At 46.5% G+C, this 14844-nt stretch overlaps 1 protein-coding gene across 3 annotated transcripts in view; it reads left to right on the top strand.

Annotated features, from left to right (window-relative positions):
- LOC144175069 (cytochrome P450 2A4-like) overlaps positions 1-14844 on the top strand; it is a 99793-nt gene that overhangs the window by 58656 nt on the left and 26293 nt on the right. For all 3 annotated transcript variants that reach the window (XM_077704111.1, XM_077704113.1, XM_077704112.1), the window contains exon 4: positions 12064-12170. In XM_077704111.1, the coding sequence (XP_077560237.1) occupies positions 12064-12170 (107 nt within the window). The remainder of the gene's footprint in view (positions 1-12063; positions 12171-14844) is intronic.

Raw genomic sequence — 14844 nt, 5'->3', positions numbered from 1 at the left:
CGAACATAATTAACGAGGTTTGTCTTAGAATGATGTTAACCTCGCTCAAAATACGGGCCTAATCACTGCGATGCCAAACATTTTCTATGTGAATGATAAGGCCGGGTTCACAGTGTTGCCACAACCATCGCAATAACTTTAAAAGAATGACGTCATTTCCAGTCTCAGGCAACCGATGCGCGTGACATGCCGTTTTTTTACGTCCATGTATCACGGTACGGCTTTTGCGCCGGTAGTCTGAACATAGCCTGAAGCTTGAAGCATTTTTACCGCAGGAAACGTTTTAACGTGCGCGCGTATTTGAGCCTTTCTTGCTCTTTTCTTTTCTTGTTTCTTTGGCCATTCTTATCAAGTTTTCGATTCAAGTCTCAAAATTCACAATTATGTTAATATGCGACAGGTCACCTGCACTTCATGCTTTCTTTCCACCTCTTCCCCGCAATTTTTGTGAAGTACACAGACGTGCTGGTTTTGTTAACCGCCCACGTTTGCGTAGGTACCGCTATAAATAAATGCAGGTACCACTAACAAAAATGTTGCCAAAATTCTGCAACTTGAAAAGAGCGCAACACAAATAGCAAAAACGTGCAAGCATGCATGTATGTATCGCGCATTTAGTTTCTTGGAGATCAAAACCTGGGAAACCCTGTGTAACGTGAATTACAAACTAATGTGTGACTGCAAGCACTTTGAATGCAGAACTCCTGTTCTGCATGCGAATATGAACGAATAATAAACAAACCTTACTTGCACGTCCTTCTTCACGTTTGCCGCCGACGTCTTGGAAGTTGGACGCCCCAATCGTCTTGTTTGATGGAGCTCAAGTCAAACATTGGTAGGCAATGTTTGCATTTCCCTTGTCTTCAATTGGTTTAAACATCGGTGGCAGCCATGACCAGAGAGGGGCAATCTACATAGGCACTCATTGCAACCGAATCCAGATACCACAGTAGGCAAGATGGCGCTCGATGATTCTAGAATGTCCCCTAAAAGTTCTCCACGGTGTGTCCAGAGGCTCCAGAACGACCCAACTTGCTACTTACTGGCTGAGACAAAACGAAAAAATCCAGCTATACCTCCCGCACGTGGTCGGTCTCGCGCCGGGCGATTTCTGCGCTCCCGACGGCAGGCGCTTTGAAGTGATAACCAGGATTGGTCGACTGACGTCATCGTTCCTCTACGGCAGGCCGGCATTCCGGCATTGAGGAAAGAAACTACAGGAGGGAGTGCCACGGGGCAGTCTTGAAGCCTAACTACCTGTTCTCTGGCGTAGTCATAGAAATTTAACAGAGAGAAAGAGAGAGTCAGAAGGGAGAGAGAAAATTTTATTTAGAATAAAAGGCGGTTCAGGCAACCCAATTACAGGTCGTCTTCAGTGAATGCTGAACCCTGCTCTAGTGCGTTTTTGATGTACCGCACTAGAGCTAGCTGTTCGCCAAAAGTGGAGGCGAGAGGGAGCCGAATGGGCTCAATTGGATATGGCAGCTGCGTCGGTGTGCGTAAGTAAGGAATGCTCAGAGTATTGTAAGAACATTCCCATAGGACATGTTGCTGATTGGGATATCCACTACAGTGTTTGCAGACTGGTGGTTCTCCTGCCCTTCCTTTAGAGAAAAGACTTCGTCTAGCTGGAGAATGTAAGCTGGAGAACGGACTGTTGTTCATTTAGCACTGTCAATAGTATTTCCGGTGATCATGATATTTGGATTTTTATGCCGCAAGGCCGACTGAGGGCAAAGAGCGCCAAACGATGGTTACTTCATTCGAGTCACACGAATGTAAAAGTAAACCATTTGAGTAAAAATAAAGTAAAACTCAAGGTAGTGAAGTTGACTGCTGTAAAAGGGCACGTTGTCATGATGCATGGTAGGAAATGAGAGGTAGAAACTTGACTTCAGTGAGAATCTTAAAAACACGCTTGATGGAAAACCTGGACGCGTCTCCTAAAAAGTATGATGGGTGAAACGGGATGTGTTGTCTGTATAGTCGTGGGAAGTGTTTGCGGCATATGGTGTCAAGTGGCTTACATTGAATGAGTATGTGAACTACGGATAGGGCCTCTCCGCGCCTGTTGCACTGGGGTCTTGAAGATCCCGGGAGCAGATACGAGTGCGTTGCATGGGTGTGCCCTATCCGTAGCCTAGCCAAGGTCACTTCGCTGTGTCTGTTGTGTGAGTCAGTCGTGTACCTTCCGAAGAGTGGTTTTATTACGTGTATTTTAATATGTCTGTTCATTCCACTGTGCTTGCCATTTGCTACAAAGGTGCTGTCGAATTTGTGGCTTAAGGTCACTGTGTGGTAGTATTGTTATGTATACGTTATTGTTATGTCTGAGTCTGGAAACAGTGGTCCTCTCATCTGCAACCTCATTGCCAGCGATTCCAGCGTAGCCTGGAACCCAGCACAACACCAGAACAAGCGTTTGGGCATATATAGACACGATAGTGTTGAAAACCATTATAACAATTCTGTTTCTGCATGGCTTTTGTGATGCCAATGCGCGCACGACGGTCAAGGAATCTGTATATATGATGGACTTTGAAATTTTGTGTTCAAGAATGTGCTGTGCAATGAGTAAGATGCCATATTCTTCTACTCAGTAATTGTGGTGTGTGTGCTCATTGTTCTGCATGCATCAAAGTGTCGCCCATGAGCGGCGCAAGACACGATGGTTGCAGTTTTTGATGTGTCACTATAAAACTCTGCAGATTGATACTTATACTGCAGGGACAATAAGTGCTGCAAAATTGCAGCTTGTGGTGTTCTGGTTTTATGAGTTTTCATGAAAGACAAGTCACAACATATAGGTTGAAGCTACTAGGGTGGAAAAACGTCAGTAAAACAAGATGTGTAAATGTCTAAAAAGGAGATGTTGAAATCCGAAGTTTCCTGTCGCACTCTAAGAGAGAACGGCAAAGAAATGGACGGGCGGTTTACAAACCGTAGAAATGCGGATGTATTATTAAAAACAGGTTTCAAATGATGGTTATCCAGCGATGAAATTTTAAACGCGTAGAGCAAGTCCTTGTACGTTCGTGGGTCCTCGAGGCACCACTTGTTACACTCAACATAGAAACTTTGGATGGGGCTAGTTCGGAAAGCACCCGACGCAAGACGAAGCGACAAGTGTAGCACTGAGTCGAGCATTCTTAATGCGGCTTTTATCACCCACCTATACACCGCACTGCCATTGTCCAAACGAGACCCAACCAAAGCAGTATACAGGCGTTGCAGGAGTTTTTTGTTGCACGATATGGTTGGTGTGAAAGGACCTTCAGGATATTCATTGTTTTGAGACAGTTAAGATTGAGTTGCTTGGTTGTAGGAACGAATGTGAGTTTGTGGTAAAACACAACACTTAAAAACGTGTACCGTTGTTAAGAGGAAGCGACTCACCATTAAGAGTAATGTCTGGGTCCGGATGGACCCCACGCTTCCTGGCGAACACAATGCAAGAGCTTATTGAAGGATTCAGTTTCAAACATTCTTGTCCGCCCACGCGGCAAGTTTCCTGACTCCATGCTGGACTCGACGTTGGCAGATTGACATGTTACATGATTTAAAATATATCTGCACGTCATCTACATATATGGAATGAGAAATTGTATGTGGCAATGCCTTCCCAAGAGAGTTCATCTTGAATATGAAGAGAGTGTAGGTCAACAGTCCACCTTGAGGGACGCCGTTTTCTTGCACGTGAACCCTTCAGAGTGCACTACCGACTCTCACACGAAACGTTCCACCGGACAAGTAACTAACAAGGGTGTTTAACGTGGTACTTGAGACACCAAGTGACTTGAGGTCTCTAAGAATGCCGTAACGCCAAGCGTTGTCATAGGCCTTCTCGATGTCGCAAAACACTGTAAGACAGAACTGTTAATGCACGCAGGCATCCTTTATACATGATGCAAGCGCAACGAGTTGGTCGTTCGCGGGTAGCCCCGCCATGAAGTCTGCCTAGCAGCTCACGAGAAAACCATTGTACTCAAGAAAATACATCAGTCTCCGGATTACCATCTTCTCGAACAGCTTGCCCAGGCAGCTCGTCAGGGGTATTGGACGGTAACTTCAGGGCGACGACGCGTCCTTTCCCTCCTTTAAGAAAGCCATTACAATGGCCTCCCTCCAAGAGTGTGTAATGTGCCCCGAAAGCCATATTTTATTATTTAGATCTAGGAGTGTTTCAAGTGTGTCTGCGTGTAGGTGTTGTCTCAATGTATATATGATTTTGTCTGGGCCTGCAGCTGAGGGTTTACACGTGCTCAGAGCAGCCCTTAGCTCATGCAATAAAAACTCTGAGTTATAAGAAGATGTTGACCTGTTGTTATCTTGTAAAGGCTTCTTTTCGACCGAGAGTTTGTGTTTCATGAAAGTGTTTGTGTAGTTTGCTGAACTGGACAAGTGTTGGAAGTGTTGTGCGAGTGTGTCAACCTGGTCTTCGAGTGTGTCCCTGTTGTGCTGACCAGAGGCAGGCTGTGTGTTTCTTGTCCATTGAGTTTGCGTATTCGTGTCCATACTTTCCGTGGGTCTGTGTAGGAGTTTATTGATCTTATGAATTAACGCCAACTATCTCGTTTCGCCTAACGGCGCACACGTTTTCCTAACGCCTTTGCTGTTTTGAACAAAAGGAGGTTTCCCGATGTGGGGCACCGACAAAGGACACCCCACGCCTTGTTCTGGGCCTCTCGCGCCCGCCTACAGTCTTCATTACACCACAGCCTCCTTTGGTTGCGCTGGTCACCAGAGGCGTGGGGAATGGATATTTCGGCAGCTTCGAGGATGTGCGCCGTGAGTAGTTGGGTTGCCTGTTCAACGTGTAGGTGTCGTATGTACGTGTAGTGTAGTTTGAATGCCTCTGTAAATGTATTCCAGTGTGCTCTTGATTCATTGAACCTCTTCTGGGAAGATGGACTGCTTGTGCCTTTACCATATATATGTTAGTGTAGGTGGAGAAGTGGTGACTACCATATGGGTTAGTTCCCACACCCCACTCAAAACATGGAAAGAGAACTGCAGATCCAATAGCCAAGTCAAGGTGTGAATAAGGGTTGCGTCCTATATTATGGTATGTTGGCTGTTTCTGGTGGCAAAGACATGCTTCCGACGATGCTAAGAATTTCTCAATGAGGCGACCTCGGGCATTCGTTCGAGCGGAGCCCCAAAGAGAGTTATGTGCATTCTCTTCGCCCGTCAGAATGAAAAGTTCAGGTAACTGATCTACCAGGCCCTCGAAATCTGAGCTTGAGAGCTTAAATTTCGAATTGTATTTCCGACTATTGATAGCTGTATTGCAAAATGACTGTTCACGGTACGCATAGTAGAAATAATAGTTTTGCCTTACTAACGTAGAGTTTAAGGGCGATTGTTTCCTGTAAGCGGCTTAGACTGCAGTTCGGCCTCGAAGGTATTGAGAAAAAGGAACTAGAAGTTCATGTGCATCTGTCATTTATCACCTTTATCAAAGAAATGTGTGAATAGCAAGCAAGAAGCGTGCAATAAAAAGTCGCTCAGACATATTTGTGACCAACACCTCTTCTTTTTATTTGGACTTCGTGAATAGCTAACTTAGCGGTTCAAATGCTGTGATCAGTCTTGTCTTCGTATATCTATATATGGCAATGGCCTCACCCGTGAAGACACTGCAGTGAAGTACAGGGAAGCAAACATGGGTTTGGAATTGCGCATCTACCTTCCTAAGATGGGCTTAAGTGAGCCGGGGAGACTTATAAAAGCCCCATGTCCAGCATTCATCAAAGACCAGGCATAGATAAGCTGGTTGATCAGGCACTGCGTCGGAGAATGTCTGAAAGTTTTATTATCCTGAATGACTCGATGTATATTCTAATTCAAATTGTTGTTTCACTTCCGCTGGTGCACCCATGCCATAATAGACGGTTACGTACAAATTTAGCCCGCCTGTGGTTTTTAAACCAGCGCCTAAATATCGTACGGACGGGCATTTTTGTCGTTATCCTCCACGAGAAAAAATTGCGGGCTTCGCATGTTTCTCTTGAAGGGGATTAGATGGAGAGAGCAGATGTGGTGCCCATCGTTCGATACTGGTTACTGGTGACCATTAACCAGTTCCGAGTTATTTCGTGCGTATGTTCTGCCGGTGTGTTTGCTTACTTACAGACACTAGAGAAGACTCGTGTGCTTGTTCTGTAATCTTTTTCGAACGACAGGGCTACGCTGCTTAGACACCATCGAATTGAGAGCACATTGCCTGCCTTGTAGTCCGACATGCCCGCGTGGCGAGACTTCACCACAAGGGTGGAGTAATGGGATATAGATGTTCCTGCTGCCTTCACCACGTTTACTGAGTTATAACCAAAGGTCGGCGTAGTCACTTGGGAGTACCGGCATTGGTACTGTTACTCAAATTTACGAGTGGGTACGACAATGAGATGGTACAGACCCAGGCAAAAGATGCGAGTCCGATGACGAGTGAGTACCGATGTGAGTACATGTACTCGGGAGTACAGTACTCATGAGTACTACTCGCGAGTGAAGGTTTTCACGAGCACTGTACTGGTGAATGGAGTGCTCGCGAGTACTCTGCTCACAAGAACATGCACTTGCGAGTACTACTCGTGAATTAAATAGTCGCTTATACTGTACTCACGAGTACACGCACTCGCGAGTAGTACTCGCGATACCATACTCTTGTGTAGAAATTTGTAAGTTTGATCACGCACCATAACCGGGATGTGCGTGTACGAGTCTCACGCATTTCCCGCCACCCCTGTTTTGGGGGGTAACTGCGACACTCTCCATTTCCTCTTGGGCGGTGTTGCCGCTCTTTGCCACGATTCGTCACGGGTTGCCATAGTGAAAGTCTGACAAACATGGTCGACTTCGCTGCACTTTCTTGGTTACCATTGTTCGAAGGCAGGGGTGCGGGAAGCTGCTTTATGTACAACTTTTCGCTGAATCCACTCTGTTTCGGTCATCAAAATCGGTAACCAGAAAAGCTTTCACCCGTTCAATTACACAAAAAGGTAAAAATGAAGGAAGCTCACACTAATGCGTAAGACTTGAAGGTAGCGAAGCTGGACGCAACAGCAGCGTTTTCCCTCTTTTTCGCCTCACGACGTCGTTTAAGCCTCGCCGCTGTACGAGGGAGCACGGCTGGATTCGTCTTCCTCTATCGCGCATGGTTCTGCGGCACACGTGGCCTTTCTTCGTGGCGCGCGCTTATCGCGGCGGCCTCCTCGCCTTCCTCCGCGCACGGGTCCCGCGCACGCCTTCGTTACCTCTTCGCCTATCTCTACCCGTAATCAGGCCGCTGCTCCGTGCCGGGCGCTTGCAGAAGGGTGCGTGGTTTGACCTCTAGCGCTCAAGGGCAAACCTGGTCACCCCGTGAAGACTGCCCGAGGTAGCGTAGTGTAGCTTCCGCTACAAAAAGGGAACCAGGAGAACCAACTGGTATGGGTTGAAGCGTTCTCTAGCTCGGGCTTAGTCGAGTCGATCAACCTATTGCAGCGCATGAATAGAAGTGGATAATTGTGAGAACAAATTAGCAGAAACACTTTTCGATACCAGTAAAGGTTTGTAGAGATTGAGTACAAGTGAGTGCAGATGAGTACGAGCAAGTTCGGATTGAGTGCAGACTGGTCTAGTGCAAGTGAATACATATTGAGTACGACTACAAGTGAGTACAGATTTAGCAGGAGTGAAAGTAAGTACAGATGAGCTGAGTGTTGTGTTATCGTGTTTGTGCTTCGTGGTGCTGCGGAGCTATCGCTACAGAGCCTCCTCCCACACAGACGAAAGGTGCCCGTTCCGGAAAATACCACTGTCGCGCCCTTAAACGAGTGGGTCACTTGGCAAGAGCGTGCGGGTCGTCCGCCAACACAGCGCACTATGTGGAGGACAGTAGCGGTGGGGACAGTATTTTGCTACAGAACGTATTTTCCTGTGACGAAAGCGTCCGAAAACTCTACTGTAAACGTACGGGCCGGGGGTCGTAATGTGACGATGCAGATAGATACGGGCGCGTCTGTTTCTATCGTCCCCGAGACTCTCTATCAGCGACACTGGGCGGGGCGACCGTTGTTGCCGTCTAACATAAAGCTATAAGCCTATGGGGGAACGCCGTTAGCGGTTATGGGCAAGGCTGATGATGCCGGTAGAGCACAATAACCAGACAGCGACGCTGCCTCTGGTCGTTGTCCGCACGTTGGAAAAGAGTGTGACTGCATTGCTAGGGCGAGACTGGCTGGAATCCCTTAAGTAGGACTGGTTGAGTATATGTGGGGTGGGGATCGATATAGTAGCTAGCTTGCTTGAAAAATTCGCGGAAGTGTTTGAACCACAGCTCGGACAGATAACGGATTGTCAAGTAACCTTAGTGATGGAGGATGGCACAACACCGGTCTTTTGTTATCCCCGACCGGTGCCCTTCGCACTCCGAGATCTCGTTTCCCACCAATTGAGGGCCTGGCAGAACGCAGGGATGATTGTTCCCATCCTCAAAAGAGGCTGGACCACGCCGCTGGTAGTGGTTGAAAAGGAGACAACAGGGTTAGGATATGCGGAGACTACAGAATGAAGGTGAATCCCTGCTTGCGCACCGATCATTATCCGCAGCCAGTCATGGAAGACTTGTTTGTCGCCTTGCATAGGTGAAAATATTTCACTGTGCTTGACCTTTCAACAGCGTATCAGAAGCTGCATTTGCACCCTGACTCGCAGTCTTTGCTCACGATAAATACGCATATGAGGCTGTTTAAGTTTACGCGCCTACCGTATGCGATAACCAGTGCACCCTCGATATTTTAGGCAGTCACGGACTATGTGCTAGGAGGCCTAGATAGAGTCGTCTGTTACTTTGATGATGTGTGGATTGCGGGGAAGGTTTTGAGGAATGTTGGAAAAAGGTGGAAAGCGTGCTGACGAGGTTCAAGAAACCAGGCATTAAACTGCGCAAAGAAAAGTACAAGTTTTTCGAAACATCGGTGGCGTATCTGGGTCACGTGCTTGACGCAAATGGCATTCAGCCATCGCATGATAAGGTGCGCGCTATCAAAGACGCGCCGACAGCAAAGAACAAACAGGAGCTGCAAACATATTTGGGCATGCTCAATGTTTATGCCAGGTTTGTTCCGAACATGTCAGCAGAGCTGTACCCACTGTAACAGTTGTTGGGCGAAAATGTAAAATGGCAATGGACGGACAGGGTGGCGGATACTTTTAAGAGATCTGAGGATTGGCTTATGCACCCCAGAGAACTAACATACTACAATCTGGATCAGGAACTGGGAATGGTATGCGACGCGTCCGCATATGGAGTAGAGGCAATCTTATTCCATAAAATCGCGGGGGGTGTCAAAACACCGACAGTGTTCGCATCGAGGACACTAAGTCAGGCAGAGCAGGGCTATGCCCACCTGGAAAAAGAGGCTCTTGCAGTGTTTTCCGGTCTAAAGAAATTTCACAAATTTTTTGTGGTCGACAATTTTTCGTTTATTCAGATCACCAACCCCTGGTTATAAATTTCGGGCATAGGAAGCCAACCCCTACAACTGCAGCAGCACGGATACAGCGGTGGTCCTTAATTCTTGAAGCGTATGATTACCGATTGGTCTACCGAAAGGCAAGCAAAATCCAAAATGCCGATGCCCTTTCATGGCTACCACTCCGAGACAAAGCAGAGTCGGGGGCGTTTATTTCTTTTCTGTGCTAGACGAGGGTCCACTGTCTGCGAAAAAAATCAGATTGGAAACACGTAAAGATCAACTGCTGTCCAAAGTGTTGTTTTTTACGCAGAACGGGTGGCCTGCGCATGTGTCGGACGACGATCTTTCACCATACTTCGTTCGCCGTAACGAACTGTCGGTAGACGAAGAGTGCGTAACATGGGGTAATCACGTCATTACACCCGCTTCGGTGCGGCGGAAGGTTCTAGAAATGCTGCACGAAGGTCACCGAGGGATGACTCGAATGAAAATGTTGTCAAGGGGTCATGTCTGGTGGCCTCGCTTAATGCTAGACGTAGAGCAATCAGTGAAAGAGTGCATTCCTTGTCAGTTGTCACAGAATGGGGCGCCTAGAGTGCAACTAATGTCATGGGGCAGGCCAACGCGTAGATGGTAGCGAGTACATCTCGCTTTTGCGCAAAGGGATCAGCATTTCGTTTTGGTCCTAGTGGACGCTCATTCGAAGTGGGCTGAGGTGTTTGTCATGACAACAAGTGAAAAGACGGTAGAGAAATCGCGAGGTGTTTTTGCGGCCTACGGACTACCAGAGGAGATCGTGACCGACAACGGGATCCAGTTCACATCGCAGCACTTCGAAACATTCCTGAGCAGGAATGGAATTCGTCATTCCAAATCTCCTCTCTATCACCCAGCTTCGAATAGTAGCGCAGAATGGTGCGTTCAGGCGGTCAAGAAGTAATTGTTTAAACAGTTACTAGACGAAGAATGAAAAGGACACAGGAAGCCCATACAACACCGTATAGACCAAATTCTATTCAGTTATCGCAACACCCCGTCCAGCACCTCTGGTGAGACCCCGGCCCAGCTGTTCTTGTCGTGGCAGCCCAGAACCAGGCTGAGTCTGCTGCACCGTGAAATGAAACAACGCATGCGCGAAAGGGGGGAACAGAGGAAGCTCCACGCAAACCAGAAACGAGGGCCATGGAGAGACTTCAGTGAAGGCGACCAGGTTTTGCTAAAAGGACTCCGCCCGGACGTCGACAAATGGCTGTTGGGTGCAATTGCTCAGCGGTGCAGCGCTTGCACGTACGTCGTTCGCGTCGGCGACGAAGATCGGTATGTTCACGCTGATGACCTGCGACTGCGTACATTTCAGGAGAAGCGGAACTGGCTTAAGGTGGCGGAAACAGTACTGGACGGGCCGAGACTGGAAGGCGGGGGTCCGCTCTTCATGGACACTAGAGAGCCCACCTCGACCAGCACGCCTACTCGGCTCAACAATCAGGAACAACCAGCATTGAACCTGACTTCACCAGCAGCTGAGTCGGCCGGGCCTTCCACTGGGCCTTCTCCGGGCCTTCTACCCGCTAGCGGTCCGGCGCTCGACAGTGGTCCCCATAACGGCGACCCCTCGGGACATTCGGCACCGCAGGTTCGACGCTCTACCCGGTTGAGGCGCCCGCCAGACGGTTACGTGCCGTGAGATGAAACCTCGTGAGGGGGGAGGAGTGTTGTGTTATCGTGTTTGTGCATCGTGGTGCTGCCCGAGACGCGCTTCGCTATCAGCGGTGACCCCGGACTGTTGTTCTAAGTGACTTCAATGCCTTGGTGTGATAGTGGCTCGAGCCTGTATTTAGGCAGCGGCCCTTTTCCGTCCTTTTGTTAAACTGTTCGTTGTGTGACCGAATAAGCGCGTATTGCACTTAGCCAGCGGCCAGCCTGTGCTGCCTGCCGGTCCCGCCACTGCTTCGGCGAAGATACAATACTGAGTACGAGTACTCCTGAGTACAGATTGAGTGCGATTACAAGTGAGTACAGATTAAGTACGAATGATTACATATTGAGTACGAGTACTCATGAGGAGTATTGAGTTTAATTACAAGGAGGTACCATTACAAATGAGTATGTGATGAGTAAGTACGAGTGATTTTAGGCGCAAAGAAGCTTTTTGAGTCTTGATTTGAGTGAGTGCCGCGTGAAGGAGAAAATGCGATTATTTGAGGAGGATCTTTTTGTTTTCCCGATCTAAGGATGTAACTCAATAGTGGAGCACGCCTTCACCTACCGTCCTGCCCAGCCATATCTCTCTGCGCGGCTGACTTTTTATGACCACCAATTCCAACGAGCTCCTTGCCTAGATCCGTTTGATAGGCTTTTGCAAGTTAGCGGTCACGGTAGCCTGAATCGAAACAACCCCCTCAAGGCAAACGCCCTAACTACGGCGTGACAAAACTTCTGAATCAGCCTAAGTTGTTTCGCCTTGTTTATAGCGTTTTCGTGGAAACTGAACTACGATGCGGAGAATCTTGTTCAAAACTGCGTTTTCCTCGAACCTGTTCTACATTTATATGTGACCCATGACTCCTTCCTCAGACGCTAATACAAAGTTCGAATATCGCAGGATTCTCCGGGTTCGGAGGTCACGCCTGGGATGAGAACCGGAACTTTTCTCTAAAGCTTCTTCGTGAACTCGGCTTCGCCAAATCGGTTATGAAGAACACATTTTCGGTGAGTGAATTGTCCTACATGCTTTCAAGACCGATTTGTTTTCGCAGATAAATTGGGAGCAGCCGCATACGCCTTCGTCTGCTGTTCGCGGGGTTATCGACTGTTTTGTTAACGGATATATCCATTGTATACAGTCTCGGCCTCTGAAGCAGCTGAAAGTACGTGTCGCACGTGGACGAACAGTTATCTCTAACTGAGATAATGCGTTATCATCCCTGCACTTGAGCACAAGAGCATTAACCGTACCTCCAAAGTAAACATTTTATCATGAAGTCAAGGGCTCTGCAAGCAACAAGGTTTCCCTCCAACAAATTGCGTCATACGCGTGCACCTGCCTGTTTTCTTTCTTTTCATGAGTTGTTTGACCTTGTCCTTTTTTCCCGCTCTTTGAATATCAATGTACACTTATTTCCTGTCGAAACTGCCCGTCCTACTGCTTTTGGGTGCGACCCTTGCCTCCCACCAACAGAAGCCAAGTGTCTCATGTTTCAATGACCTTACCCTGATTCTTAGAACGGGTGTGTATGGGCAGATGTTCGCCCTTTGGGTGCATGGGCATATCTTCTTTGGACCTTCTTCGTTCCGCGTGACTAATTTTTTAGCCCTTGTTAAACACGTGCATGGGCATATCTTGTTTTGACCCCTCTTTCACCCCTGTTGCCACGGGGGAGGGGGGAATTACGTTGTTAATTTTTTCTGTTTGGTTCTTCTCTCTTTCTTTCCCATGTGCGTACCGCGTGACTGTGTGTTCTTACTATCCGTTTTATAATTTTTTTTCTGCTCTCTTTTCATTCTTTTACTACCCACCAACCATGATCCAATTGTACAAACTCTCCCTTCTCTTACCTTGCCCTCGCCCTTGCTTCATTTTCTGTATATATATAACTCTGCAACGAACTTATTCTGTACTCTGAAGAAAGGAAGTCCTCTTGCTGAAACGTCAGTAAACTTATTTCTATTCTTTACGTCTTTCTCTTGTGTCTCTGTCTCTACTAACCTTATTTTTTCGCGCTCTGGTTAGTTTTTATCTTTCCAGACTATATATATATATATATATATATATATATATATATATATATATATATATATATATATATATATATATATATATATATATATATATATATATATATATATATATATATATATATAAATATATATATATATATTATAAATATATATATATATATATATTTTATTTATTTATATATATATTTACTGACGTTTCAGGGAGAGGACTCCCTTTCTTCAGAGGAGAAAGGGAGTCCTCTCCCTGAAACGTCAGTAAACTTATTTTTATTTTCTAAGTCTTTCTCGTTTGTCTCTGTCTCTACTAACCTTATATATATATATATATATATATATATATATATATATATATATATATATTTATATATATCACAACCTCCGCATAACGCGTGCGGTGCACTACCAATTGTTCTATTCCGTGACGGCTCCCTTCTCGACTTTAGAGCAGGGGTTTCAATGAGTAATGTCGAACCGGAAAAAAAAAACCGGTTCGGTTACCGTTCTGGTTCGGGTGAAATAATTTTGTACCGGTTCAGTTACAGTTCGAATAAAGCCCACTCCGAACCGATTCCCGAACGGGTTTGCAAGCCTGAACCGGTTCGGAAACCGGTCCGGAACGAATAACTATAGCTAAGTGCAAAAAAAAAGTTGTTTGTAGTTCAAAGGGACCGTGACCAAAAAATACGTTTGGTTCATACAAAAGATGGCTTTGTCTAAATAGCAACGATGCCAGTCATAATGGCAACTTTAAACAATTTGGCTAGATCATCGTGAAAATAAATGAGGTTCTTGCCGTTCAAGGGGCACCTTCTTGCACAGCCCTTGTGACGTCACAAGGGCTTATTTATGTGTTGGCTGCCGCCGTCCAAAGTCACAGCGAAAAATCAGGTTTATGAAATTTAGTGGTGCCTCCAATCTTGTTTTACCCTGCCTTGTAACTGCTAACATAAAATTAAATACCTGATAAATCTTGTTTTCCCACATTACGTCACCGCTGACATCGGTTAGAGTGAAACTTGAAGGGTTTTCGAAACTGATTATAGTTTTTGGTCAATGCAACGGCCTGTGAGGCCGGTATAGCGTAGAGAGCGTTACCAAATGCTATTACTATCAAATAAAACAACGTCATGGATTATTTTGGGTTCATGGCTACTTTTAACTCCCATGCAGAGCGTGTAAACTAAATTATGCAGGAGGGGAACTGCGCCGACCACGAAGTTAGGCGACTTCAGTTCGGAACTTCCTTTCACACTCAGGAAAAGCAAATTCTTCTTGCGTTTTCATACCAGTAAAAATCTACAAGAAATGTTACGGAAATTCTAACAGTTGTCTAATAATGCGTAAACATCCTCTCCAGCCACTATTTTATGCAGCGAGCCTCTATAGAGTCGGCTTCACCTCTATACAGAAGTGATTAAATGGGAAGGCATTTTGGCAAGAGTAATGTAAGTGGTTTTATATGGCAGTATCGAAGCACCATGTACCACTCTCCATCCCTAGAAGTTTTGAAATGCGACAAGTAAGCACTTTTATTGCGTGGGGCGATGTTTCGCGGTGTAACAGCCTGGTGGCCTGCCTGCCCCTGCACATTTTTTTCAAATGCTCGGGCTTTATTGTCACCCGGGATGTGGGTGACCTCTCCCTC

The sequence above is a fragment of the Haemaphysalis longicornis genome, unplaced genomic scaffold, assembly GCF_048455015.1.
Source record: "Haemaphysalis longicornis isolate Haplotype H1 unplaced genomic scaffold, Haemaphysalis longicornis Haplotype H1 scaffold_3, whole genome shotgun sequence".
NCBI classification, from domain to species: domain Eukaryota; kingdom Metazoa; phylum Arthropoda; class Arachnida; order Ixodida; family Ixodidae; genus Haemaphysalis; species Haemaphysalis longicornis.
Note: the sequence above shows the minus strand (reverse complement) of the source record. Positions and strands in the feature narration are given on the sequence as shown.